Raw genomic sequence first — 27,832 nt, 5'->3', positions numbered from 1 at the left:
CTGGACAAGAGGATGTCAAATCCTCCCCTGTCCAAAGCCCTTGAGTGTCCTTGGCACAGACAGACGCTGCGCTGCTTCCTCCTCCTACTGTGCCCGCCCACATCTCCAGGTGCCTTTGCCTTATCATGTGAATCACTTATTTCCTAGCAATTAGATGCTGTCTTCTATTTAATCAATTCTCTTGTATTTAACATAAGAAAGAAAAAGCCTTTCATTATCACAAGCAGCTGGAAATCAGCTTCTTGCAGGCCTATCCAAAGGAATTTGGAAAGAGAGAAACTGGTAATTGCTAAAAGAATTATTTTCTTTCCTATTTGCTGCTATGATGTCCTTAGACTTGTGAGGTCAGTTGTTGCTGGTGGAAATGGGGTTCTTCCGTAATGTTGCAAGAAAAGCATTTTAGGTTAAGATGTACTGGAATGGAACTGAAAGACTGTCCCCAGGTTCCCTGTGTCTCACCTCTGTCTACCCACTGTGAAAGAAGTCCAGTCGGTCTTCATCAAGCCCAGATGACAGATCAGGGTCCAGAAATTCTGTGCCATTGGTTCTTAGTTCATGCCTCTGTCCCCATCCAGATAGCTTAGCCTCTGTTCCCGGCTGGCACAGCTGGTTCCGCCATGCTGTACCTGCTCGCATTTGGAGCTACGCCTGGGCCCAGCAAGGCTGCTTGGCCCACAAGGCTGCTACTGAGAGAACACGTGCAAATGAGGAGGTGGGTGAACTCACATCACCAGGCAAGAGCTTTCAAACCGACCAATCTCTTTCCGAAGCCTTTTTGGGCTTGCGCGGGCCCTCCCCCTAACCAATTCATTTCCTGGACCTTCTGGGGTTCTGTGTCCTTTATCCAACCCAATCGTTTTCCCAGACTAGACAGCTCCTTTTTATGGTCACCCTCTTGGCTTCTACTGCACATGCCTTAGCAGAGGAATTTCCACTTTCTGTCTCTCCCTTAGTGAGTCTGGCTAATGATTGGTAATGATCCGATCCTGCCTGCCCACCTCAGGGGTGCAGCGGTCCCCTGGGGAGCTATGAATGCTGCAGCTTCCTAGTGAAGCAGGCTAATTGTCCAATTCAGCTCCTCAGTTGATTAGGCTTACTATCTGATTTCTTTCGCTCCTTTCCTTTATTAATATTAACTAGTTACCTACTAATCCAGCGACACTCTTTTGCAGTAGTTCTGCTATTATTACTTACAGAATTTAAGATCCTTGAACATTTCCTTACTTCAATCCACAGTTATGAGGATTTACTATGGCCAGATGTCTGCTCATGAAGGTAAAGAGAACTTTCAACCCGGAGGGCTTTTTCTGGATCTTCTGCCTCCCCCTCTTGCCTTCACTCCCGGGAGTCCTTTATTCGGCCGTGCTCCTCCGCTCTCAGGGCTGTGCAAGCTGTCCCCTTCCAGGCTGGCTCAGTGCACTCATTCTGCCTCCCCCTCCTGCCTTCACTCCCGGGAGTCCTTTATTCGGCCGTGCTCCTCCGCTCTCAGGGCTGTGCAAGGCTGTCTCCTTCCAGGCTGGCTCAGTGCACTCATTTTGCCCCACTCTGTCCATTTTCACCTTCCTTATAATCTAATCTTTTAAAAACATCTTTAATACACAAGTAGTATATGAACATGTGCTCACTGTAAAAAATTAAAATTCCAAATGATACACTTATGTAGGCCAGTTTCTCAAACTTCAGTACAGACACCAATCTCCCAGGGATCTTGTTAAAGGCAGGTGCTGACTCACCGAGTCACTGTATTTCTAAGGAGATTTTTCTGAGGAAAGACAAGTAGTAAAAAATTTAAATGCTCTTTGGCCCTGGCCGGTTGGCTCAGTGGTAGAGCGTTGGCCTGGCGTGCGGGGGACCGGGTTCGATTCCCGGCCAGGGCACATAGGAGAAGCGCCCATTTGCTTCTCCACCCCCCCCCTTCCTCTCTGTCTCTCTCTTCCCCTCCCGCAGCCAAGGCTCCATTGGAGCAAAGATGGCCCGGGTGCTGGGGATGGCTCCTTGGCCGCTGCCCCAGGTGCTAGAGTGGCTCTGGTCTAGGCAGAGCGATGCCCCGGAGGGGCAGAGCTTCGCCCCCTGGTGGGCAGAGCTTCGCCCCTGGTGGGGTGCTGGGTGGATCCCGGTCAGGCACATGTGGGAGTCTGTCTGTCTCTCCCCGTTTCCAGCTTCAGAAAAATACAAAAAAAAAATAAAAATTAAATGCTCTTTATCCCCTGCAATACTGTTCTCTTCTAAGGCAGTTTGATAGCCATCATTCCTTGCCTTTCGCTGTGTGCTTCTGCGCTATGTGAGATAGTGCTGATTTAACCTCATCCTTGGTCTGGGGTGGGCACACTCTCTGAGGTCCTGTTCATAGTAATGGGTTGAAGGGCTTTCTGGCTTCCAGCCTCCTCTATAGCTCCCTCTAGTGTCCCAAACAATATGGTTATTGTTTCAGTTGGTTGAGGAGCCTCTGGCTTGAGCCACCCAAACCACTGATGAAACAGAGAACAGGGCAAAGCCAGAATCAGAGCCTACACAGTGCTACTAAAGATCACTGGCCAACTGACCTCATCAGCTGACCTCATCATTAATCGGTTAATCAGCACTCTACTCTCTGTACAGTTATCTAACAGTTAAGAGTATACATAACACAACTCCTATGTATGTTATGCCAAAACTTAGAAACTTAAAACACATTTACTACCTCAGTTTCTGTGGGTTAAGATTTCTGGCATAGGGTCTCTTACAAGACTGCAGTTAAGGTATCAGCTGAGCTGCAGCCATCTCAAAGTTCAGTTAGGGGAGGGATTTGCTTCCGAGCTCCCTCACTTGGCGGTTGCAGGATTCAGTTCCTCACTGAATGTTGCTCTGCAGGCCTCGCTGGCTTGTTGGCTGTTGGCCATATGCTGCCCTCAGTTCCTTGCCACGTGTGGGGCAGCATACAACACGGCAGCTTGTTTCATTAAAGCAAGCAAGAGAAAAGAACGAGAGAGAGTGTATAAGAGCAAGATAGGAATGACAGCCTTTTGTAAACTTAATCTTGGCAATGACATCCCATAATTTTTGTCAATTCTATTCAAGGGACGATTTACAGGAAGTGGGGATAACTGGGAGCATCATTTAAAAATGAGTGGAAAAATTTGTATAAATGCATGATATAGTTTTTTCTATAAAAACGTATTTTCTAGATCTAACCACCAAAACAGCATGGAAACAACGAACAACCCAGTAGCAATGAGTACTCCTAGTGGCCTTTAACTACCATTTTTCACTGAAAGGGACAATTAATCCTTGGAGAAATGGCTGATTCAAGACCTGGGCAGGGCCCTGGCCGGTTGGCTCAGTGGTAGAGCGTTGGCCTGGTGTGCAGGAGTCCTGGGTTTGATTTCCGGCCAGGGCACACAGGAGAAGCACCCATCTGCTTCTCCACCCCTGCCCCCTCTCCTTCCTCTCTGTCTCTCTCTTCCCCTCCCGCAGCCAAGGCTCCACTGGAGCAAAGTTGGCCCGGGCGCTGAGGATGGCTCTATGGCCTCTGCCTCAGGTGCTAGAATGGCTCTGGTTGCAGCAGAGTAACGCTCCAGATGGGCAGAGCATTGCCCCCTGGTGGGCATGCCGGGTGATTCCCAGTCTGTCTGATTGCCTCCCTGTTTCCAACTTCAGAAAAATACAAAAAAAAAAAAAAGGAAGACCTGGGAAGGAAGTTTAGAGTTGAGGTTGGAAACTTGTTAAACCAAAGAAAAAAGAAGCTATTTGAGACTAGTATACTAGAATCATGTTCAAATTACTGAGGAGTCAATCTGGAGGGCTTCCATTGGCCAAATGTTGGACAATTTGAATATCTGCTGCTTGACTCCAGCAGATTGAAATTCATCAAATATGTTTCTATAACGCATGAATTCATAATAATACTAAAAATAAAATAATTCATTAGTTGACTTAGAGGATGCTAGGAAACCAATTCATTCTGAAAACTGGTCAATAAAAAGAATCAATCCTGCCTTTCTATATAAATTGTACTTCAGGATACCAGAGTCAATGAAGGAAAGTTCATTATCAGAGAATTATAGTTATTAAGTGCAGAAGGGACAATAAAATTAGAGTATCACAATTTTGCAGCCCCTAGTGAAATAATGGCTATATCATCATTAGACAATATCACAAATCACTGCTGAGGCCTCCTGCCAACAGCTACTGCCAACTTGCCAGCCATGTTAAGTCATTTTGTAAGTGGACCCTCCAGTCCATCACACTTTCAAATGACTGCAACTTTATGGAAGACTTTGACCCACAACCACATAGGTAAGTCACTTCCAAATTCGTGACCTACAGAAACTGAGATAATATAAAATATTTACCACTGTTTTAAGATGCTAAACTTTGGAGTTGTTTTTCTATTAGTCATAAGCGTAAGACAGATGTGTTTTGAATGATGTTATGTCACTGAAATGGCTCTGGATTTACAAGTTATTACTTTAGAATTTGGTTAGTTCCTTTGAAGCACAATGCTTATCCTGACCCTAGTGCTTCTAATTCTGGTGTGAACATCAGAAAATTAGCTTCTCCCCAAGGTTAAATAACTGAGAAGTGATAAAGGACTTTATAATGCTTTCCTTATAAACTATTATAATAACCACAGAGAAAGAAAACCTCTTTTTTTTTTTTTTTTCTGAAGTTGGAAATGGGGAGGCAATCAGACAGACTCTTGTATGCACCTGACCTGGATCTACCCAGCATGCCCACCAGGGGGCGTTGCTCTGTTGCAACCAGAGCCATTCTAGCGCCTGAAGCAGAGGCCATAGAGCCACCCCCAATGCCGGGGCCAACTTTGCTCCAATGGAGTCCTGGCTGCGGGAGGGGAAGAGAGAGACAGAGAGGAAGGAGAGGGGGAAGGGTGGAGAAGCAGATGGGTGCTTCTCCTGTGTGCCCTGACCGGGAATCGAACCCGGGACTCCTGCATGCCAGGTCAACACTCTACCACTGAGCCAACTGTCCAGGGCAAAAGAAAACCTCTTAATTACTACTTTCACTTAAAATTTTTTCCCCCATTGCCTGACCAGGCAGTGGCGCAGTGGATAGAGTGATGGACTGCGACGTGGAGGACCCAGGTTTGAAGCCCTGAGGTCGCTGGCTTGAGTGCGCTCATCTATCTGGTTTGAGCAAAGCTCACCAGCTTGAACCCGGGGTTGCTGGCTTGAGCAAGGGGTCACTCTGCTGTAGCCCCCTGGTTAAGGCACATATGAGAAAGCAATCAATGAACAACTAAGGTGCCACAATGAAGAGTTGATGCTTCTCATCTCTCTCCCTTCCTGTCTTTCCCTATCTGTCCCTCTCGTTGTCTCTCTCTGTTCCTGTCACACACACACAAAAATAATAAAATTTTTTTCCCTATTGATGTCAAAGAGAGAGAGAGCGAAGCATCAGCTCATTGTTCCACTTAGTCTTGCACTCACTGCTTGCTTCTGGTACTCGCCCTGACTAGGGATTGAACCCATGACCTTGGTGTAATGGGATGACGCTTTATTCACTGAGCCACATGGCCAGGGCCTGTTTCATTTTTTGGAAAAAAAAAAAATCTATGCTTATTCATGGGTTTCCTTTCTCCAAGGCAAATCTTCAATTCGTTTTTTTAAAAAAAGTTATATTTAAGCATCACACACATACAGAAAACTGCACAAATCAAATGAACATCTTAATGAAATACTAAAGTAAACATACTCATGTAACCACCACCCAGAACAAAGACACCAAACATTACCAGCCTTTATAAGTCTATCTGGTATCCTCTCATCACTACTTGCTCTTTCTCCCAAGAGTAACCATTATCTTGACTTCTAACATCATTTATTAATGTTTCACTTCATATAAATGGAATCATACAGAACCTATTCTTTTATGTCCGGTTTCTTTTGCTCAACTTAATTGCATTTAAAAAATAATTTTATTTATTCAAATTTAGAGAGACAGAGAGAGAGAGAGAGAGAGAGAGAAGGGGGGAGGAGCCGAAAACATCAACTTCCATATGTGCCTTGACCAGGCAAGCCTGGGTTCTTTTTTTTTTTTTTTTTTTTTCATTTTTCCGAAGCTGGAAACGGGGAGGCAGTCAGACAGACTCCCGCATGTGCCCGACCGGGATCCACCCGGCATGCCCACCAGGGGGCGATGTTCTGCCCCTCTGGGGCATTGCTCTGTTGCATCCAGAGCCATTCTAGAGCCTGAGGCAGAGGCCACAGACCCATCCCCAGTGCCCGGGCCATCTTTGCTCCAATGGAGCCTTGGCTGCGGGAGGGGAAGAGAGACAGAGAGGAAGGAGAGGGGGAGGGGTGGAGAAGCAGATGGGCGCTTCCCCTGTGTGCCCTGGCCAGGAATCGAACCCGGGACTCCTGCACGCCAGGCCGACGCTCTACCGCTGAGCCAACCAGCCAGGGCAGCAAGCCTGGGGTTTTGAACCAGCAAAGGCAGCAGCATTCCAGGTAGCTGCTTTATCTACTGTGCCACCACAGGTCAGGCTAATTGTATTTTTGATTTAGGGTTAAATACACCTTGCCTAACTGCAAGTAGTATATGCTTCACTTATTATTTTGTTTAAAATTTTTTTTTACTTATTGACTGGCAACCTCTGCACTTCGGGGTGATGCTCTAACCAACTGAACTATCTGGCCAGAGCTTCACTTATTATTTTGGATAAACTTTAATGATATCCACAGATTGTAAGCAAATTCACAAATACACTAGAGAGTGATGACATGCCTATGCTGGTGCAGTGGATAGAGCATCGACCTGAAATTGAGGTCTCCAGTTAGAAACCCTGGGCACGTCAAGGCACATACAACAAGCAAACAATGAACAACGAATGTGAAGCAACTATACTTCTCACTCTGTTTCCTCTCTCTGTAAAAATCAATAAATAAAATCTTAAAAAAAAAAAAGAGAGAGACAGTGATGACACACATGTACTTAAGAGGAGAATAAAACTTTCCGGTAGTGTATTGGAATTTCACAGAATCACTGAATCCATGTCTTCTTTTATTATAAGGTAGAGCAGCGAACCTTTCTGAAGTCCAGGTTCTGTCATTTTATAAAACTGTGTGCCTCTCAGTAAGTTGCCTCATCATCCAGATGTTGCTGGGAGAAGTGATATGTAAAGGCGCTCTGTAAACTATAAAAGACGTTACACATATTTCAGGTGTAACATGTTTCGATGCTGGGGTTCATCTTAGCAGCTTCAGATGATGATGATTCTTTGATTCCTCAGGACAGAAGCTTCCTCAGGTTAAGGAAAACCATATATATATATATATATATATATATATATATATTTATTTTATTTTATTTATTTATTTATTTTTTTTGTGGTAGTGGGAAGGAGCCAGAAATATAGGCAATGCGATTTGTAAGAGTAGTTAGTAGCTGTTCTCGGTTTTTGTACGGTCCATCTGGGGTAGCTTCCTGCAGGAGCTGGAATTTTCAAAGTTAGGAAATCGGGGGTTCCAGAGTTATTCCTACGGTGAAGGGAGCAAGTTTGCAGTGAGCATAGTCATTCTATTCAGCAAGTAAGAGAGAAGCGTATCTTTCTTGTTCAGTCAGCTACTAGCAGTCATTATGGGAAAGGTAAATGAAGGAAGTAAGTAAGCGCCATCACCCAAAGGCCATTGCAGTCTCCCAGGGGAGGGATTTAAAATAAACCTCCAGCCCTGTTCAACTTGACTGAGTGAGGGAGCGCCCTGAAGGTAGAGAGGGGCAGGGTCCTAACAGACTTGGGTAACCCCCAGGAGACGGGGCCCTTGGAAGGGCCTTTGGTAGGTGTGAGAGGTCAGAATCTCAGGGCTGGAAGCGACCATGTTCTCGTCCCAGAAAAAAGGCAATAACATATTTTAAAAAAAAGACTCTCCCTCCTCCAAGCTCCAAGGCGGCCACCAAATCCTTCCATGTTCTCTAGCGCACCACACATAAAGGGGTGCCAGACTCTCTTTCAAAAACCTAACCCTACTTCCCGGCTCCCACACTCCCTCCTTCACCACAGGAGGGTGGCGAAGGATTTATAACCCACCTCTTTCTTCCAGTTGTCATGGAGACCAACCCCGGTCCTTTCATTTTTTCTGGTACTGGGAACATTTCTCCAACGCAGTGAGAATGGAGAGGGCTTAGTCCAAACACGCCAGTGGCGGTGCTGGGGGAAGGGGCAGGCGTCCTCGACGGCAGCGAAGGAACCAGGCCGAGGGACAAAGGCTAAAGTCAGCCGCAGTTCCAGACCCTCCGTCTGCCAGCGGACGCTGCGGGGGCACTGCTGGGCCGGAGGAGTGAGCTGGGGGAGGGACAGAGCAGCTCTGCGGGGGTCGGGGGCGCGCGGCGGCGTCCCGGGAGAGTTCTGAGGCCTCGGGGCGCCGACCTGTCCACCTAGGTAGGCGGCTGCGAAGGGAGGAGGGGGCCCCTCCACCCACGCGCTCATTGGGCGGTGCCGCCATCACTCCCTCCTCTGCCACACCGCCTTTCCCTCCTCCGCCGATCCCGGATCCCCTCCCAGGCATTCTCCGCTCGCCCCCGGCCTGAGAGTCTCTCATTGGGCCGAAGGGGCAGTCAATCTGACTCGAGTCAGGGAGCCGATTGGGCACGAGGCCCTCGGGCTTCCTCCCAGTTTGCTGGGATTGGTTTGTTGCGCGTTGGCGCAACGGAAGAGGCGGCTGGTGGAGGGTGCGACTCCGCTTCTGCTGGGCTGCCGCGGAGGAGGCAACGAGGGGTCCGGTACTGGGGAGCTGGCTCCGGCGGCAGCAGTGGCTGCTGCGGATGGGAGGGGGTCGGCTCGGCGCGTCCATGGAGCGCCACGGCGGGGCTGCCGCCACTCCCGTCTCGTCGACCCGGGAGCCGGCGCCCGAGGAGCCAGATGGGCGGCGGCAAGAGCCGCCGCGGCGCCGGGCGAACAGCGTGTCGGAGCCCGAGGTCGGGGCCTCTGCCTCGGCGGAGGGAGTCAAGCGCGAACGGCCCGGCTCCTACGGTGGCGCTCCTTCGGTCTCCCGCCAGCGCGTGGAAAGCCTTAGGAAGAAGCGGCCGCGTAAGTGCCCGGCGGGGCGCCCTCACGGCTCGCCCTGCCCCCTTCCGGTCCGGCCACCGTTTTTCCCGCGCGCCGGCGTGGGGACAGTGCCCCCGCACGGTGGTCCCAGGTTGGTGCGTGGGCAGATAGTGGGTTGGAGGCCTGGGGTCCCAGAAACGCCGCGGCTTCGGGGTTCGGCCCTGGCGCGCGGTAGTCAGTGCAAGAGCTGGGACCCTTCCTCCCTCCGAGCTCCTTGAGCATTCTTTGCCCCGGAGTCACTTCATTTGATCCTGCAGAAGGCCTTTTTTGACTCATTTCCACCATCTCCTCTCCCCCCAAATCCTTTGAATCTCCAGTGTCTGTCTAATGTGGATTTTCAAAGAACTGCTCTCCAAGACATTAAGTCTTTTTTTTTTTCCTGGAAATTTCGGACTTGCTGGAAAATGGTTAACTGACCCCTGAGTTGCTGCAAACCTAACTGGATTCCGTGTTCTGTGCACTAAGTTTTGGCAGTTTTTCTAACCGTGATAATTCAGGTCATCTCTCACCCAGGTGGCTTCTCAATTTTCTTTACATCTTTTTGCTGAGACTCACGATTCAGGACTGGAGCGTTCTGGGCATTAAGGCTTTTTTGTTTTGAGGGAAAATGACATTTTCCTGAATCTCACCTTGGAAGTTGTATACGCCTTTTCCAGATAATCGTTTTCTCTCTCTTTATTATTACTGTATCATTTTCTGTGTTCAGATCTAGTCCAAGTATTTTCTCTTCATTATAGGTCTTCAATTCAGGCCGTCTGTGTAGCGCCTTTGGTGCTGTTGAAAGTATCCACTGGCCTGATAGGCTAATGTGAACCTTACAGCGTAGTATCATTTTATATGAGGTTGGACATTTTTTTTCTTTGCTATTGTGACCAAATTTCTATTTCAGGAAATCATTTTGTTTTAATTATCTTGTTTTAATAATCATCTTGCTTATGAGAGGGAGACATTGGCAGGATGAATGTGAGCTTTTTATTGGATGATCATGTATAATACATTGACCCAACCTCTCAGTTTTACTTTTTTTTTTTTTGGTATTTTTCTGAAGCTGGAAACGGGGAGAGACAGTCAGTCAGACTCCCGCATGTGCCCGACCGTGATCCACCCGGCCTCGCCCACCATTGGGCGATGCTCTGTCCACCAGGGGGTGATGCTCTGCCCCTCCGGGGCATCGCTCTGTTGCGACCAGAGCCACTCTAGCGCCTGGGGCAGAGGCCAAGGAGCCATCCCCAGCGCCCGGGCCATCTTTGCTCCAATGGAGCCTTGGCTGCGGGAGGGGAAGAGAGAGAGAGGAAGGAGAGGGGGAGGGGTGGAGAAGCAGATGGGCGCTTCTCCTATGTGCCCTGGCCGGGAATCGAACCCGGGACTTCTGCATGCCAGGCCGACACTCTACCACTGAGCCAACCGGCCAGGGCCTCAGTTTTACTTTTTTTAAAAGTTATTTTTTTATTTATTTTTTTTTTACAGAGGCAGAGATAGACAGGGACAGACAGACAGGAACGGAGAGAGATGAGAAGCATCAATCATCAGTTTCTCATTGAGCGTTGCGACTTCTTAGTTGTTCATTGATTGCGTTCTCACATGTGCCTTGACCGCGGGCCTTCAGCAGACCGAGTAACCCCCTGCTGGAGCCAGCGACCTTGGGTCCAAGCTGGTGAGCTCTTTGCTCAAGCCAGATGAGCCCGCGCTCAAGCTGGCGACCTCGGGGTCTCGAACCTGGGTCCTTCCGCATCCCAGTCCGAGGCTCCATCCACTGCGCCACCGCCTGGTCAGGTTCAGTTTTACTTTTAACATAAATGATTTGGATGGGTAACTGTAGCCCTATTTTGCTATTAAAAGTGTGGGAGTTTTCAATTTTTCTGTCTTTTACTAACCTCTTGAAAGAAGTTTGGAAAATACCTACTTTCAATCTATACCGTTTTTAGAGCCAATTACCTGGTTTATGTTTTATTTGAGAGACTTTTTTTTTTTTAATTATTTTTATTTATTCATTTTAGAGACAGAGAAAGATAGAGAGAGAGAAGGGCAGAAGAGCAGGAAGCATCAACTCCCATATGTGCCTTGACCAGGCAAGCCCAGGGTTTTGAACTGGCGACCTCATGGTTCCAGGTCAATGCTTGATCCACTGCACCACCACAGGTCAGGCTTATTTGAGAGACTTTTAAGCAGTGCAAAACAGTTCCTTCATGGTTTTGTATTACATTATTGGATATGGATGCAAATTCCAGAGATTCAGCAATCACAAACATAGTCAATTTTTAGTGGCCACTGGCCACAAGGATTCTAAATGAGTATTACATTTTGAGTGTTACACAGGTCAGGTGCACTATAAAAACTATTAAAAAAAAAAAATTAAACCTGCCACCCCACCCTTTCAGGAGCAGGCCAGTGCCTTCCCCTGCCCTACTTCTCCCAGGCACATTATCTTTGTCTTTCTCCTAAGCTTCCAAGGGCCCTTTTTTTGCTTCTTGTTTCCTGAGCTTATGCAGCCCAGCTGGCTCACTTTTACTACCCTTATAACTTTCTAAATAAACTTTCTCTTATAATTCAAAATAATTTTTTTTCATGTACTTTTCTGAGAGTTTTAATAGTTCATTAATCCTCACACGACTCTAAGGTAGGTAGGTAGTAGTAGTATTCCATTTTACAGATGGGAAAACTGCGGCCCATTTGCCCAGTGTGAAATGGCTGGTGAACAGAACTGTAAACTTAGAAATTTCATTTCATAGCATCCACTCTTAACCACCGTGCTTTACAGATTGTTCATGTTTTTTTTAAATTTTTATTTTTTTTACAGAGACAGAGTCAGAGAGAAGGATAGACAGGGACAGACAGACAGGAACAGAGAGATGAGAAGCATCAATCATTAGTTTTTTGTTGCGCATTGCGACACCTTAGTTGTTCATTGATTGCTTTCTCATATGTGCCTTGACCGTGGGCCTTCAGCAGACCAAGTAACCCCTTGCTGGAGCCAGTGACCTTGGGTCCAAGCTGGTGAGCTTTTGCTCAAACCAGATGAGCCCACGCTCAAGCTGGCGACCTTGGGGTCTCGAACCTGGGTCCTCTGCATCCCAGTTCGATGCTCTATCCACTGCGCCATCGCCTGGTCAGGCTGTTCATGTTTTTAATAGCTAATTTCTTCATTGCTCTGAGAGCAAGCATAATCATGATCATTTGTGTTCAAAGGTTTTCTTACTTAAAGTGAAAATTTCTAGCTGCTTTCAAATTTTGAGCATAAAAACGACCTGGGGAATTAAAAATGCAGAATCCCTGGATTCAGTTTTCTTTTTTGGAATCAAAATTTGGAGAGGGTTCTAAGAACCTCCTCATATCATTCATCTACAGGTGACTCAAAGACTACTCTGAGCCCTGGCTGGTTGGCTCAGCGGTAGAGCGTCGGCCTAGCGTGCGGAGGACCCGGGTTCGATTCCCGGCCAGGGCACACAGGATAAGCGCACATTTGCTTCTCCACCCCTCCGCCGCGCTTTCCTCTCTGTCTCTCTCTTCCCCTCCCGCAGCCAAGGCTCCATTGGAGCAAAGATGGCCTGGGCGCTGGGGATGGCTCTGTGGCCTCTGCCCCAGGCGCTAGAGTGGCTCTGGTCGCAACATGGCGACGCCCAGGATGGGCAGAGCATCGCCCCTGGTGGGCGTGCCGGGTGGATCCCGGTCGGGCGCATGCGGGAGTCTGTCTGACTGTCTCTCCCTGTTTCCAGCTTCAGAAAAAATATGAAAAAAAAAAAAAAAAAAAAAGACTACTCTGAAAAACACTGGTTTAGACTGTGTTGGGGAGGGTTGTATAAGGTGGTTTTGAAACATCTTTTAGGAACTGAGAAATATTTGTGTTGTAGGATTTATTTTTTTGTCTTGTTTGCCGTTTGTTGTCTCTCAGAGACCTGCTAAAGAAATAAACAAGAAAAATTAAAAAAATAAACAAGATACTATCCTTTCTCCCATTTGCTTTTTCTGTGCTGTACCGGGGTGTACATCTTGGAGAGATGGCGTGTTAGACTATTGGACTCTTCACGAATTTAACAGTTGACCCTGGAACAACATGGGTTTGAACTGTGTAAGTCCACTTACAAGAGGATTTTTCTCAATAAATATCTGGACTGTTTTCCATCTGCATTGGTCTGTGCCGTTTTATATAGGGAACTTGAGCATCCCACATTTTGGTATTCAAAGAGTATCCTGGAACCAGTTCCCCTTAGATACTGTGGGACTGCTAAACTTGGAGGGAGTCAGTTATGTGGATTTTTGAATGCGTGGGGATCAGTGCCTCCAGCTTCCTCCTCCATGTTGTTCCTTCCAGAGGCAACGAACGATATTGGTCTTAACTGGGAGAGAATCCAGTAAAGACTCATTCTGTCTGTAGGTGGTGCCACTTTTCTTTTAAGGTTAGCAAACCTTGTTCTGACGTCATTACAACTGGTCTGAAGATAGGAGACTAGTTGTCATTTGAAACTACAAGGAGCTATTCAGTTTTTGTAGGCTCTGGTTTTAATCCTGTTCTGCCATACATATTCCCTAGTAGTGTGGTTCCCAAAACTGTCCTCATCCCAGGCTTAACACATCGCAGTCATTAGGGGTAAGGCTAGGCATGTGTGTGTCTAAGAAGATCTTTAAGTTTTAGATTAGGTATTGTGTCACAAGACAGAAATACCAAATAAAGATTGGTTTAAAATGATGGAAACAAGATGCTAATAATGGTAACATAGTGCTTACTTACTGGTGTTAGACACTATACCAAATAATTTATGAACGTATCATTTAGATCTCACAATTATCCTGTGAGGTAGGTACTTTTTTATTCCTAGTTTCCAGATAAGGAAGCAGGCTCAATGAAATTGTTCGTTTGTCTAAGAGCATGTAGTAAGTTAGCAATGAAGCTATATGTTTTGCTTCTAGATGTCTGAATTCTGACCCAGTGTTCTTGACTTGATTCATTTTGGGATAGGGAGATACATGCCATGTAATCCATAGCAGTGGTCTCACATGGAATCACCCAGAAGTTTAAAAAAAAAATAGAAAAAGAGACCCCTCAGATTTCAAGGGGTCTAAGAACATGCATCTTTAGTTTTAAAAATTTTAATAAGCCATGTTTACATTCAGTGAAATGTACAATTTTGAAAAATGTATGTATTCATGTAATAGGAGAATGCTTTATTTAATCAAGGGCCCCAGATGTGCAGGAAGTGTGGGAACCCTGGGGTCAGAGTGTTCCATACCACTGTGGGATGAGCGGGATCTTTCAAAGCATGGGAGATCTTTGGGACTTACAATTTGGGCTCATCCCAATCATGGAACGTCCTTAACTTCCATTAGTTTAGAAAATAAAGCTTTTGTTTATAGCTTGACAATTTTATTGATTGATTTTTTTTAGAGAGAGAGGAGTGAGAGAGAGAGACAGAGAGAGAGAGAGAAGGGGGAGGAGCAGGAAGCATCAACTCCCATATGTGCCTTGACCAGGCAAGCCCAAGGTTTCGAACCGGCGACCTCAGTGTTCCAGGTCGACGCTTTATCCCACTGCGCCACGACAGGTCAGGCCAGCTTGACAATTTTAAACTAGAAAATGGATTGCTTTTCCTTGGCTTTGGGACAGCATCAGTGTTGGCAGAACGGAGCTGGTGCTGGCCCCCTTATCATATGCAGTTTCATCTTTAGTTAGGGAATTAGGAAAGGCTGTCCCTGGAAGCTAGGGAAAAAGTTTGAGACATATCATATATATATATATATATATATATATATATATATATATATATATATATGATATATCTGTTGCTTTGTAGCTGCATTCTTTTTTTTTGAAAGAGAGAGACAGGAACATCGAGCTCCTGCTCCTATATGTGCCCTGCCCCGGGGAATGGAATTGACAACTGCACTCTGGGAGGACGCTCCAACCAATAGGCCAGGGCTTAATTTTTATTGATTTTTAGAGAGAGAGAGAAGAGGAAGGGAGAGAGGGGGAAAGGAAGTATTCATTTGTTGTTCCACTCAGTTGTTCATTCTTTGGTTGTCTCCTGTGTGTGCCTGATGCGGGATTGAACCTGCAACCTTGTCATTTTGGGATGATTCTCTTAACCGACTGAGTCAACCAGCCAGGGTGCTTTGTAGTCCATTTTTGAGAGACAGAATGGGAGAGCATGCTTTTTGAACTATTTTGTTTACTTTAAATGAAATTGAAGTAAAGACAACCCCTCTTTTGGATGTGTAACAAATATAAAACATTAAATAGGGCCTAAATATAGTCCTATTAGGCAGTTGTATAAAATGGTAAGAGTTTGTTATTTTAGGGATTTTATGTATGAATCGTGCATTTAGATAATACGATTTTTCAGTTGTTGGCATCCCTGTTCCCTGTTTATCTGAGGAGACGGTAAACAAGACGAGATGTGTGCTACTAAAAATATTTGCTTAGGCCCTGGCCGGTTGGCTCAGCGGTAGAGCGTCGGCCTGGCGTGCGGGGGACCCGGGTTCGATTCCCGGCCAGGGCACATAGGAGAAGCGCCCATTTGCTTCTCCATCCCCACACCCTCCTTCCTCTCTGTCTCTCTCTTCCCCTCCTGCAGCCAAGGCTCCATTGGAGCAAAGATGGCCCGGGCGCTGGGGATGGCTCCTTGGCCTCTGCCCCAGGTGCTAGAGTGGCTCTGGTCGGGGCAGAGCGTCGCCCCTGGTGGGCGTGCCGGGTGGATCCCGGTCGGGCGCATGCGGGAGTCTATCTGACTGTCTCTCCCTGTTTCCAGCTTCAGAAAAATACACACACACAAAAAAAATCGCTTAAACACATTTGAAAGGAAAGAGAAGGAGCAAAAGAGTAGACCGTTGGTTGTTGGAGAGGACCATGTCAAATAGTGGAAAGAATGGCTATTTTAACTGGTCATTTAAACTTTAAAGGATCAATGATGTTCCTTTAGCTTACATTTATAACTTAGCATTTTTCAGGTTCATAACTTGGGGGATCTTTATCTTCAGGCATTTTTCTCAATTAATGTCAGCAAGAGTGACTAGGATGTGAAAATCCCCTTTTTAAAATAATGGCTTAGCCTGACTGGTGGTGGAGCAGTGTACAGATCATCAACCCGGGATGCCGAGGTCCCAGGTTTGAAACCATTAGGTTGCCAGCTTGAGTATGGGATTGACACAATCTCATGGTTCCTGGCCTGAGCCCAAAGATTATTGGCTTGAAGCCCAAAGTCGCTGCTTTGAGCAAAGGGTCACTGGCTGGTCTGGAGGCCCCCCCTCGCCCCGTCAAGGCACAGATGGGAAGCAATGAACAACTGCTGCAGCTCTGAGTTGATGCTTCTCATTTCTTTTCCTTCCTGTCTCTCTCTCAAAAAAAAGGGCTTAAATTTTACTATCTAAAAGTGAAAGCCATGGTTTTGAGTATTTATATTTTTTGAATGTAAAGTGTATTATTGAGTCTGCTGATTTTATAACATAGTATTTTTTTCATAGTATTTTTAAGTATCTAGTTCCTGAGTTAAAACTATTTAGTGAATAAGAACAATTTTATTAAGATATATCTTTCAATATGAGGACAAGGATTGCTGTGTACACCAGCCTAAGGTGTGGATTTGCAATATCTACCCACATTGGACTGGTCATGGTATAGTTCGTAATGTTGGAAAATTGAGAACATTTTTATAAACCATATATTTCTCACTGGAAAGCATGTCAGTTGGGATTTATTATGAGTCAGACATTGTGCTAAAGATGGTTTTACATAAATAATCTGTGAGGGAGAGTTTAAATTCTTTTGTCAAGTATAGATCTTCTAGGCTGAGTACTTTAGAGCAGTGGTCCCCAACCTTTTTTGGGCCATGGACTGGTTTAATGTCAGAAAATATTTTCATGGATTGGCCTTTAGGGTGGGATGGATAAATGTATCACGTGACCGAGACAAGTGTCAAGAGTGAGTCTTAGACGGATGTAACAGAGGGAATCTGGTCATTTTTGAAAAATAAAACATCATTCAGACTTAAGTATAAATAAAACGGAAATAACGAGACTAAGAGACATGGACAGGAGTGTGGTGGTTGTGGGGGGAAGGGGGAGGGGGAGGAGCACAAAGAAAACTAGATAGAAGGTGATGGAGGACAGCCTGACTTTGGGTGATGGGTATGCAACATAATTGAATGATAAGATAACCTGGACATGTTTTCTTTGAATATATGTACCCTGATTTAGTGATGTCACCCCATTAAAATTAATAAAAATTTATTAAAAAAATAAAACGGAAATAATGTAAGTTATTTATTCTTTCTCTGCGGACTGGTATCAGATGGCCCACAGACCGGTACCGGTTCACGGCCCGGGGGTTGGGACCACTGCTTTAGAGGTCTTAATACAGGAAATATGCTAAGAACTGCAGACTAAAATATCTGTTAAAATTAATGAAAGGACTCACTAATTAAACATAATAAATAGGTATTCTATTGATGAGCTATGAGGAATGTGATAGTGTAGCAAAAATTGCTTTTTCTTTGACTTTTATCCGGAACCACATACTTTTTTTTTTTTTAACTTACTGATTTTTAGTGAGAGAGGAGGGGGGTGGGTGTGGACCATCAATCTGTTCCTGTATGTGTCCTCACCAGGGATCGAACCAGCAACCTTTGCACTTTAGGAGGATGCTCTAACCAACTGAGCTATCTGGCCAGAGCCAGAAACACATATTGTTTTGATATATGTATTCATGATATATGTGGTAGTCTACAGTCACCTGTAGGACTCTAAGCCCCTTTGGACAGGCTAGATGTTTACAAATAACAGAATTGTATGGACTGAGACCATTCCCTCTGCCATTGTCTGAAGGCATGTTTTTCCCTGGCTGGTTTTGCTCAGTGGATAGAGAGCATCGTCCCAGCACGCCAAGGTCATGGGTTCGATCCTGTTTGGGGTATGTAGGAGAAGTGATCAATGAGTACACGACTAAAATGTAACAGCTAAGTGGAATGAGTTGATGCTTATCTTTCTCTTCTTCCCTTGCTTCTCTCAAATCAATAGAAAATTTTTTAAAAAGGAAGCATGTGTTTAATGGACCTCCCATGCATCACAGTGCCTTAGTTATTGAATATGGTAGAGGGTTTGATCAATAGTACAGAGAAAGATCCCAAAACCATTAAAGGCTATCACAAAGATATGACCTGACTTACTCTTTTGTTTTTTCTTTTTCCTTAACCATTGTTAATTGTCTTTATATATTTAAAGTACGTGAATTTTAGCCTGACCTGTGGTGGCGCAGTGGATGGAGCGTCAATCCTGAGTGCTGAGGTTGCTGGTTCAAAAACCCTGGGCTTGCCTGGTCAAGGCACATAAAACAAGCAGTCAGTGAACCAACTAAAGTGAAGGAACTATGAGTTGATACTTCTCGTTCTCCACTCCCATCTCTCTGTAAAATCAGTAAGTAAAATCTTTAAAATAGTCCTGGTCGATTGGCTCAGTGGTAGAGCATCGGCCTGGTGTGCAGGAGTCCCGGGTTCGATTCCTGGCCAGGGCACACAGGAGAAGCGCCCATCTGCCTCTCCGCCCCTCCCCCTCTCCTTCCTCTCTGTCTCTCTCTCCCCCTCCCGCAGCCAAGGCTCTATTGGAGCAAAAGTTGGCCCGGGCGCTAAGGATGGCTCCATGGCCTTTGCTTCAGGCGCTAGAGTGGCTCTGGTTGCAACAGAGCGATGCCTCAGAGGGGCAGAGCATCGCCCCCTGGTGGGTGTGCCGGGTGGATTCCGGTCGGGTGCATGCGGGAGTTTGTCTGACTGCCTCCCCGTTTCCAACTTCAGAAAAATACAAAAAAAAAAAAAAATCTTTAAAATAAAGTATGTGAATTTTATTAAACTACTTTATTTTTTTTTTAATTTTATTTATTGACTTCAGTGAGAGAGGATGGAGGGGGAGAGAGGCAGAAACATTGAACTGTTCCTGTCTGTGCCCTCATCGGGGATTGAACTGACTGGCAACCCCTGCATTTCAGAGCAATGCTCTAACCAACCAAGCTATACAGGCAGGGCTAATTTTATTTTCTTATTAACCCAAGAATATGTGTTCTGTGTTCTTAGGTTGGTATAGTTAACTTTTAAATATACTTGTTAAAGGAGTTAAAAAAATTTTTAAAATATTTATTGATTTTAGAGAGAGGAGACAGAGTAAGACGGGGAGGAGCAGGAAGCATCAAGTCGTATTAGTTGCTTCTTGGCAAGTCCAAGATTTTGAACCGGTGACTTCAGCATTCCAGGTTGAGGCTCTGTCCACTGCGCCGCCACAGGTCAGGCCGATTTAGGAAATCCTGATTTTGAGGCCCACCTCTACCTTTCCTTGACCATGACCATGGGCCCTTTTGTATTTTAGTTTCTTAATCTGTAAAGTGGGATGATTATAGTACTTAACTATAACATTAACTATAACATTAAGTTAATGCAATCAAGTCCTAATACAGTGTTTGGCTGTTAATAGACAATCACTTAAAAGATAATAGCCATATACTAATGTTTCTTTTTTTTTACAGAGAGAGAGTCAGAGAGAGGGATAGATAGGGACAGACAGACAGGAACGGAGAGAGATGAGAAGCATCAATCATTAGTTTTTCATTGCGCATTGCAACACCTTAGTTGTTCATTGATTGCTCTCTCATACTTGCCTTGACCGCGGGTCTTCAGCAGACCGAGTAACCCCTTGCTGGAGGCAGTGACCTTGGGTTCAAACTGGTGGGCTTTTCCTCAAACCAGATGAGCCCGCGCTCAAGCTGGCAACCTCGGGGTCTGGAACCCAGGTCCTCTGCATTCCAGTCCGACACTCTATCCACTGCGCCACCGCCTGGTCAGGCATGTTTCAATTTTTTAATCTAAGGAAACAGGAATCAGGTTTTATTTGCTTTAGGTATTACAGAATCTCCCACTGGTCTTAGATCTGTCCAGATAATCTTCAGATTCCATTCTTGTTGATGAAAATGTTTGTTTGTGGAGTGCTATATCTCTTTCCTGTACACCAAGTTGGCAGGGATCCTTTTTTTTTCCCCAGAGAGAGGGACAGATAGGGATAGAAAGGAAGGGAGAGAGATGAGAAACATCAATTCTTTGTTACGACACCTTAGTTGTTCATTGATTGATTTCTCATATGTGCCTTGACAGGGGATGGGGGGGTGGAGGGGGCTACAGTAGATCGAGTGACCCCTTACTTGAGCCAGCTCAAGCTAGTGAGCCTTGCTCAAACCTGATGAGCCCACGCTCAAGCTGGCAACCTCAGGGTCTTGAACCTGAGTCCTCCGCGTCCCAGTCCGATGCTCTATCCCAGGGGTTGGGAACCTTTTTGGCTGAGAGAGCCACGAACGCCACATATTTTAAAATGCAATTTGTGAGAGCCATACAATGACCCGGGTATGTTATGCATTATCCAATAAAAATTTGATGTCCCAGAGGATAGCTGTGATTGGCTCCAGCCACCTGCAACCATGAACATGAGCAGTAGGAAATGAATGGATTGTAATACATGAGAATGTTTTATATTTTTAACGTTATTTTTTTTTTATTAAAGATTTGTCTGTAAGCCAGATGCAGCCATCAAAAGAGCCACATCTGGCTCGTGAGCCATAGGTTCCCGACCCCTGCATCCACTGTGCCACTGCCTGACCCAGGCGGCAGGTATCCTTGAATTGATGGTACTGCTTGTAGGAAAATAGGAATTGAAGCTCTGTTTCAGTTATATCCAGCACTGTTGCTTTTTTTTTTTTTTTTTTTTATAGAGACAGAGAAGGATAGACAGGGACAGACAGACAGGAATGGAGAGAGATGAGAAGCATCAATCATTAGTTTTCATTGCGCGTTGCAACACCTTAGTTGTTCATTGATTGCTTTCTCATATGTGCCTTGACCGTGGGCCTTCAGCAGACCAAGTAACCCCTTGCTGGAGCCAGCGACCTTGGGCTCAAGCTGGTGGAATGTTTGCTCAAACCAGAAGAGCCCATGCTCAACTTGGCGACCTCGGGGTCTCGAACCTGGGTCCTCTGCATCCCAGTCCGAGGCTCTATCCACTGCACCACCGCCCGGTCAGGCACTGTTGCTTTTTTAAGACTGAGAAAACTTTGTTTCTTCTAGATGCCAAGGATAGACTTTGAATGATTCTTGCCAGGTTGGATTCATCCTGTCACTGGAAATGGAATTTGTGTTGGAATAAAAAAATTGGCACTCTCCCTAGATTGAGGTAGAATGGCTGCTGAGTAGTCAAACCACAGCGTTCTCTTTAGAATTGCACTGACACAATCGTTAGGTTAATTTGGGGAGAAGTGAAAGTTTAATAATATTTAGTCTTCCTGGGACAGGTTCCATCTTCCTGCTGCTATGTCATACAGCACATCATTTTAATAGCTGTCATGCACATTTAGTGTTAAATTTATTTCTGAATATTTTATGACTTCTGTGCATGACATTTTTTTTTTTTTTTTAAATTTTTAAATTTTATTTATTCATTTTTAGAGAGGAGACAGAGAGGGAGAGAGAGAGAAGGGGGAGGAGCAGGAAGCATCAACTCCCATATGTGCCTTGACCAGGCAAGCCCAGGGTTTCAAACCGGTGACCTCAGCATTTCTAGGTCGACGCTTTATCCAATGCGCCACCACAGGTCAGGCTGACATTTTTTTTTATAAATTTATTTTTTATTTTTTATTTATTCATTTTAGAGAGGAGAGAGAGAGAGAGAGAGAGAGAGAGAAAGAAGACAGAAAGAGAGAAGGGGGGGAGGAGCTGGATGGAAGCATTAACTCCCATATGTGCCTTGACCAGGCAAGCCCAGGGTTTCGAACCGGCGACCCCAGCATTTCCAGGTCGACGCTTTATCCACTGTGCCACCACAGGTCAGGCTGTGCATGACATTTTTAATGTCATTTTTTTGTGGTTTTGCTCATTATAGGGGAAAAAACCCGAGTTTTTTGTATCAAATACTCAAAAAATTTTTATTAGTTATGTTGGTTTGAATTTCTTAATTTTTATTTTTTAACCAAATTGAGAGAATTATGGTTTTTCTCCTTCAATTTATTAATATAAGCAAGCCTCATTCATTGGAATTTCTAATGTGAAAACCATCCTTACATTCCTGAGAAGAATCCCTGTTGGCAGTGTTGTGTTACTCCTACTGCACAGCTCTGTTCTATTATTTAATAATTTCATGTTTTTACATTTGTATTGTGTGATACTTTTCTGGTGTTGATATGAGGTATGACTTGGGAGTTTTTCTAGATTTGTGTGTGTGTATGTGTGTGTGTGTTCCTTAGAAGCTCCCTTAAAGGTTTTCCTGGAAACCATTAGGGCCTGGTGCTTTTTGTTGTTTTTGTTTGGGTGATAAATCTTTGATCACTTCTTCAGAAATTTCAGCGCTTTTTTTTTTTTTTTTTCATTTTTCTGAAGCTGGAAACAGGGAGAGACAGTCAGACAGACTCCCGCATGCACCCGACCGGGATCCACCCGGCACGCCCACCAGGGGCGACGCTCTGCCCATCCTGGGCGTGTCGCCATGTTGCGACCAGAGCCACTCTAGCGCCTGAGGCAGAGGCCACAGAGCCATCCCCAGCGCTCGGGCCATCTTTGCTCCAATGGAGCCTTGGCTGCGGGAGGGGAAGAGAGAGACAGAGAGGAAAGCACGGCGGAGGGGTGGAGAAGCAAATGGGCGCTTCTCCTGTGTGCCCTGGCCGGGAATCGAACCTGGGTCCTCCGCACGCTAGGCCGACGCTCTACCGCTGAGCCAACCGGCCAGGGTTCAGCGCTTTTGATTTCTGGGTAGGGTGTTTTTTTTTTTTTTTTTTTAGATTTATTGATTTTTAGAGAGGAGAAGGTTGGGGGTGGGCGAGAAGCTGGAAGCATCAATTCATAGTACAGTAGTTGCTTCCTGTATGTGCCTTGACCAAAGCTCAGGGTTTCAAACGGGTGACCTCAGCATTCCAGGTCGACACTTTATCCACTGAGCCACATAGGTCAGATTTCTGCGTTTTCTACCTTATTTTGAGCCACATTTGGTATTCAGTTTTTTTTTAAGCTAATCCCCTGGTTTAGTTTACATTTTAAACTTACTGTTCTAAAATAAAGTATGTTAGCTGATTTGTATACTGTACTGTTACATACTCTTTCATTTTTTTTTTTTTAAATAAAAAAGCTCTAGCTTCTCTTTCTTGGATGTACCTACTGGAAATTTGTCAGTTTTGATGGCGTCTCAAAGCTTGATTTTTACTGAAACTGACTTTTTTCCTACTTATTTGAAGGTCATGTGTTCTTTTCTATCCTGGTTGGTTCAGTCCATTTAAACCACTTCTTTATTGTTTTGAATTAATGGGACTCCCTTTCTCCCAAAAAACAGAACTGCTGCTTGCTTTTACTTCCCTCTCTTTCTCTTCCCTCTTTGACTTCATGACGAAGATATTTTTTTCTAATTTCATTTACATCTTGCTTTTATCTTTAATAGCTTCCTTCTTCCTTCTGTTTAATTTGGCTCTGTTTCGTCTTTTTTATTCTTTTCCTAGCGTTTCAAATTCTATATGACATTCTCTTTTGTTCAGGCTTTCTTTTTGAATACATTTGATAAACATTTAAGGCGAGAGGTTTCCCTTTTTTTTTGTGGCAGAGACAGAGAGAGTCAGAGAGGGACAGTTAGGGACAGACAGACAGGAAGGAAGAGAGAGATGAGAAACATCAATTCTTGGTTGCAGCTCCTTAGTTGCTCATTGATTGATCTCATATGTGCCTTGATGGGGGGGGGGGGAACTACAGCAGATCGAGGACCGAGTGACCCCTTGCTCGAGCCAGCGACCTTGGGCTTAAGCTGGTGAGCCTTGCTCAAACCAGATGAGCCCGTACTCAAGCTGGCGACCTCGGGGTTTCAAACTTGGGTCCTCCGCATCCCAGTCCGACGCTCTATCCACTGCACCACCGCCTGGTCAGGCAAGAAGTTTCCTTTTTGAGTGTCACCTTGGGTATATCATATTGTTTTTGATATAGAGGGATCTCATTATCATTCATTTAAAAATAAATTTTGTTTTGGTTTCCTATTTAATCTCAGAGGTAATAGTAGTGGGTTTAAAACTTTCCAGGTGGATACATTTCTTTGTATTTGTTAGATTAATTTCTAATTTTGAGGTGTGAAAGTAAATTTGTCTATGGCCGTAACACCCTGAAAGTGCCTGCTCTCATCTGGTCTCGGAAAGTAAATGCAGTTTGTTTTTGTTCATAAAGCTTGTGTAGTTAATTTTTGTGAATGGTTTATGGGTATTTGAAAGGAAAGTGTATTTGGGTTTTTGATACAGCATTATATTTGTGTTTAATAGATCACCTTATTAACAGTCAGAGTCAGATCCTCTATACACCTTTATTTTCTGTGTGTGCAAATTTCTGAGACCTGTGTCATTTGTAGATTTGTCAGTTTCTCCTTGTTTTTAATATTTTTTGGAGTGTTATACTTTTTTTTTTTTGTATTTTTCTGAAGCTGGAAACGGGGAGAGACAGTCAGACAGACTCCCGCATGTGCCTGACCGGGATCCACCAGGGGCCACGCTCTGCCCACCAGGGGGCGATGCTCTGCCCCTCTGGGGCATCACTCTGCTGCGACCAGAGCCACTCTAGCGCCGGGGGCAGAGGCCAAGGGCCATCCCCAGCGCCCGGGCCATCTTTGCTCCAATGGAGCCTTGGCTGCGGGAGGGGAAGAGAGAGACAGAGAGGAAGGAGGGGGTGGGAATTGAGAAGCAAAGGGGCGCTTCTCCTGTGTGCCCTGGCCGGGAATCGAACCCGGGTCCCCCGCACGCCAGGCCGACGCTCTACCGCTGAGCCAACCAGCCAGGGCCTGGAGTGTTATACTTTTTTATGCAATCACATAATTTTGTCTCCTTTTTTTATTTTTTATTATTTATTTATTTATTCATCTTAGAGAGGAAAGAGAGGGGGGGGAGGGAAGGGAGGAGCAGGAAGCATCAACTCCCATATGTGCGTTGACCAGGCAAGCCCAGGGTTTTGAACCAGCGACCTCAGCATTCCAGGTCGAGGCTCTACCCACTGCTCCACCACAGGTCAGGCTATTATTTCTCCTTTTAGTGCTTTTTGTTTGAATTTTGTCTTCTAGTTACCTGTTTTCTGTTAACATTTTCTTGATACAGTGGAGTAGCATTGTCCAAGCATTTATTTTGCTTACCGTAATTCAACAATATAAATGTGGCAGATCAGTTAAGTAAATGATGCCAGTGATTTCTACCCACTGATTTGGTCAATGAATAGTATATGATTCAGAGTGAATGTAGGGATGAGAGTTGTGAATCTTATTTTCTTGGTAGGTCACTGCCTGGAAGGGCACCTTTTACCTTGTGAGCATAGCCCCTGTTAAATGTACTGCAGGTTTTAAAACATGGGTTCGACTTTGACGGTAGTATGTATTGTTCCTGCATGTAAGGCAGCTAGCTGCTCTATCAGTCACCAGTGAGGCTCTTAACATGTTGGTGTGAGTACTGGACTTTTGATTGGAAGCTGTTTTTATCGTAAAGCATGTTATTATGGGACTTTGTTGTGGGTGTTTTAACATTTATGTATCTTTCATCTACTTGTAGACTAATCTTGTTTTAGATGCATTTGTTAAAGAAGCATATGTTGAATTTTCTCTTCAATCTGGAAGATACATTTGACCTATTTGTGATTACTGATATGTTTGCATTCATTCCTGATGTTTTTAATTTTGTATTTATCATATTTTTATTAACTTTTTTGGTTTTGAACTGATTTTTTTCTTACTTATTTGAAGGTCATATGTTCTTTTCTATACTGGATGGTTCAGTCCATTTAAATCATCACTTCTTTATTGTTTAGAATTAATGGGACTCCCTTTCCCCCTAAAAACAGAACTGCTGCTTGCTTTTACTTCCCTCTCTTTCTCTTCCCTCTTCGACTTCCTGTGTTGAAATCGGGTATTTTATATAGTTCTAGGTTACTTGTTTTTCTAAAAGCATGTTTTGTTTCTTTTGCTTATCATTGTTCCTTATAGCTCAAATCTTAAGTGCTTGAAAAATTCTATTGGAGTGCATTTTACTAATTATTTTAGGGAATGTCTTTGGGTGGTAAATGTTGAGCTCTTTTATGTGTGAAAATGTCTTTTTCACTGCTACTTGAAAGCTGATTTGTCTGGAAATGAGTTTCAAAATCTTTTTCCTTATCACTTTGAAGCTATTGCTTCATTGTTTTCTAGCATCTGTGTTGCTGATGAAGTCTCAATTTTACCCTTATGTGACTGATGTATCTTTTTAGGAATTCACTTTTTTCCTTTGGGAGTTTTTAGGATTTCATTAAGATGTGTTCAAGTCTCCCCTTTTCCCACTCATTGATTCGGTTTAACAATTAGTGGATCCTTCAACCTGATGATTAATGTACTCCCTCCCCTATCTCCACCAGAAAATTTCTAGAACTCATATAAGATAGATGTTGGACTCTGGTTCTATGTTCTGCATATGTACCTTTCTTTCATACTCAAGAGGCATTTTAGGAGAATTTCTTAGTTTTTCATTTTATTTTCTGCATCTATTTTGCTGAATGTACTTCTTGTTAAGCTTTATTTTGGAAATCAAATTTTCTCCTTTTTTGTACATGTGTTTTTATTGAGGTGTAATCTACATAGAATAAACTGCATTCATTTCAAGTGTACAGTTCCATGCATTTTGACAGATATGTACACCCATGAAACTCCCCTCCCCAACAATCATAATTTGCATTACCATGGAAAGTTTTCTTCTACCCCTATGCAGTCCTTCCCTCCTTCTCTCCCTCAGCCTATCTGCTTCTGTGAGATGCAGAAAGGATTAGTTTGCATTTTCTAGAGTTCTATAAATGGAATCATATAGTATGCAGCCTTTTGTGTAAGTTTTCCTCAGCCTGTATTTGAGATTCATCTATGTTAAGTATGTAGTTTGTCCTTTTTTTTTAAAATCCCTCTCCCCTCTAGCAAATGAACGTTGATACAGTTCACAGACATTAGATTTCACTAGTTTTACATAACCTTTGTGTATGTGATTTAAGTTCTGTATAATTTTATCACATGTGTAGATTCTTGCAGCCATAACCACAGCTGGCAACCAATCATTTCTTAATTTCTTATTTTTTAAATGGTAGTTTGTTCATATTTTGTGGATAAGAACTCATTTTACCTCTGAGATGTTTATGATTAAGTTTCCTGTTTGTTCCTGCAACTCATTCTTCATATTTTTAGCTTCCTGTTTTTGTGGTGTTGATTTCCCTTTTGGTGCTTTTCTTTTATCAAGTGGTCATCTCTGGTTGGAGGATTGCTATTTTCCTGTCAGTGATGCAGTGTCTGTTTACCAGTCTGTCAGGTTGTATTGTAGGGGAGAGATGGGATATATAGCCAGAATTGGATACCTATATCTTCTGGGTAAAAGCAGCTACTTGGGTGCCATCTGCATCTTGGGCTCAAGTGCCTGTGTTCATTGAAAACTGCCTTTGTTGTCTGGAGCAAGTGGGGAGTGGTTCTCAGTAGAGGGAAGGAGCTGACCTGTCCAGTTGTGCCAGTATTCCCACCAGATCACCCATGACACCAGAGTTCCTGTTTCCCCATATAGTCTGGATGGAATACCCCATGCTTCTCCCTTCCCTGTAACTGTTCCCAATTAGTATAGTATTCCTTTTTTGAGGTTTCTGGACAGTTAACTACCTTCAGCAGCCTAGTTTGGGTAGTATCACTTCTTGTTTACAGAATTATTTTAGAATATAATATATCAATAAATCTATATCTTTAGTCATTTCTGGGATTTAAAGTGGGAAGGGAAGGCAGATATATCTG

The 27,832-nt window shown here is 44.4% G+C and overlaps 1 protein-coding gene and 1 long non-coding RNA gene across 4 annotated transcripts in view; one reads left to right on the top strand and one right to left on the bottom strand.

The window, feature by feature from the left end:
- Positions 1-2,184: 2,184 nt before the first annotated feature.
- Positions 2,185-6,271, bottom strand: LOC136307681 (uncharacterized). Its single transcript, XR_010725986.1, has 2 exons — positions 5,732-6,271; positions 2,185-2,929 (listed from the first exon to the last, which is right to left on the bottom strand). It is a non-coding gene; the product is annotated as an uncharacterized lncRNA (long non-coding RNA).
- A 2,373-nt stretch (positions 6,272-8,644) lies between these two features.
- The window catches only part of PANK2 (pantothenate kinase 2), a 46,021-nt gene continuing 26,833 nt past the window's right edge, over positions 8,645-27,832 (top strand). For 2 of the 3 annotated variants that reach the window (XM_066234293.1, XM_066234291.1), the window contains exon 1: positions 8,705-9,131. In XM_066234293.1, the coding sequence (XP_066090390.1) occupies positions 8,855-9,131 (277 nt within the window). In that variant the 5' untranslated portion in view covers positions 8,705-8,854. Of the gene's footprint in view, positions 9,132-27,832 lie in introns of all 3 variants that reach the window. The other variant, XM_066234292.1, reaches the window with a different exon arrangement.

The sequence above is a fragment of the Saccopteryx bilineata genome, chromosome 6 (genome assembly GCF_036850765.1).
Source record: "Saccopteryx bilineata isolate mSacBil1 chromosome 6, mSacBil1_pri_phased_curated, whole genome shotgun sequence".
NCBI lineage: Eukaryota > Metazoa > Chordata > Mammalia > Chiroptera > Emballonuridae > Saccopteryx > Saccopteryx bilineata.
This window is presented reverse-complemented; position numbering and strand designations above follow the sequence as displayed.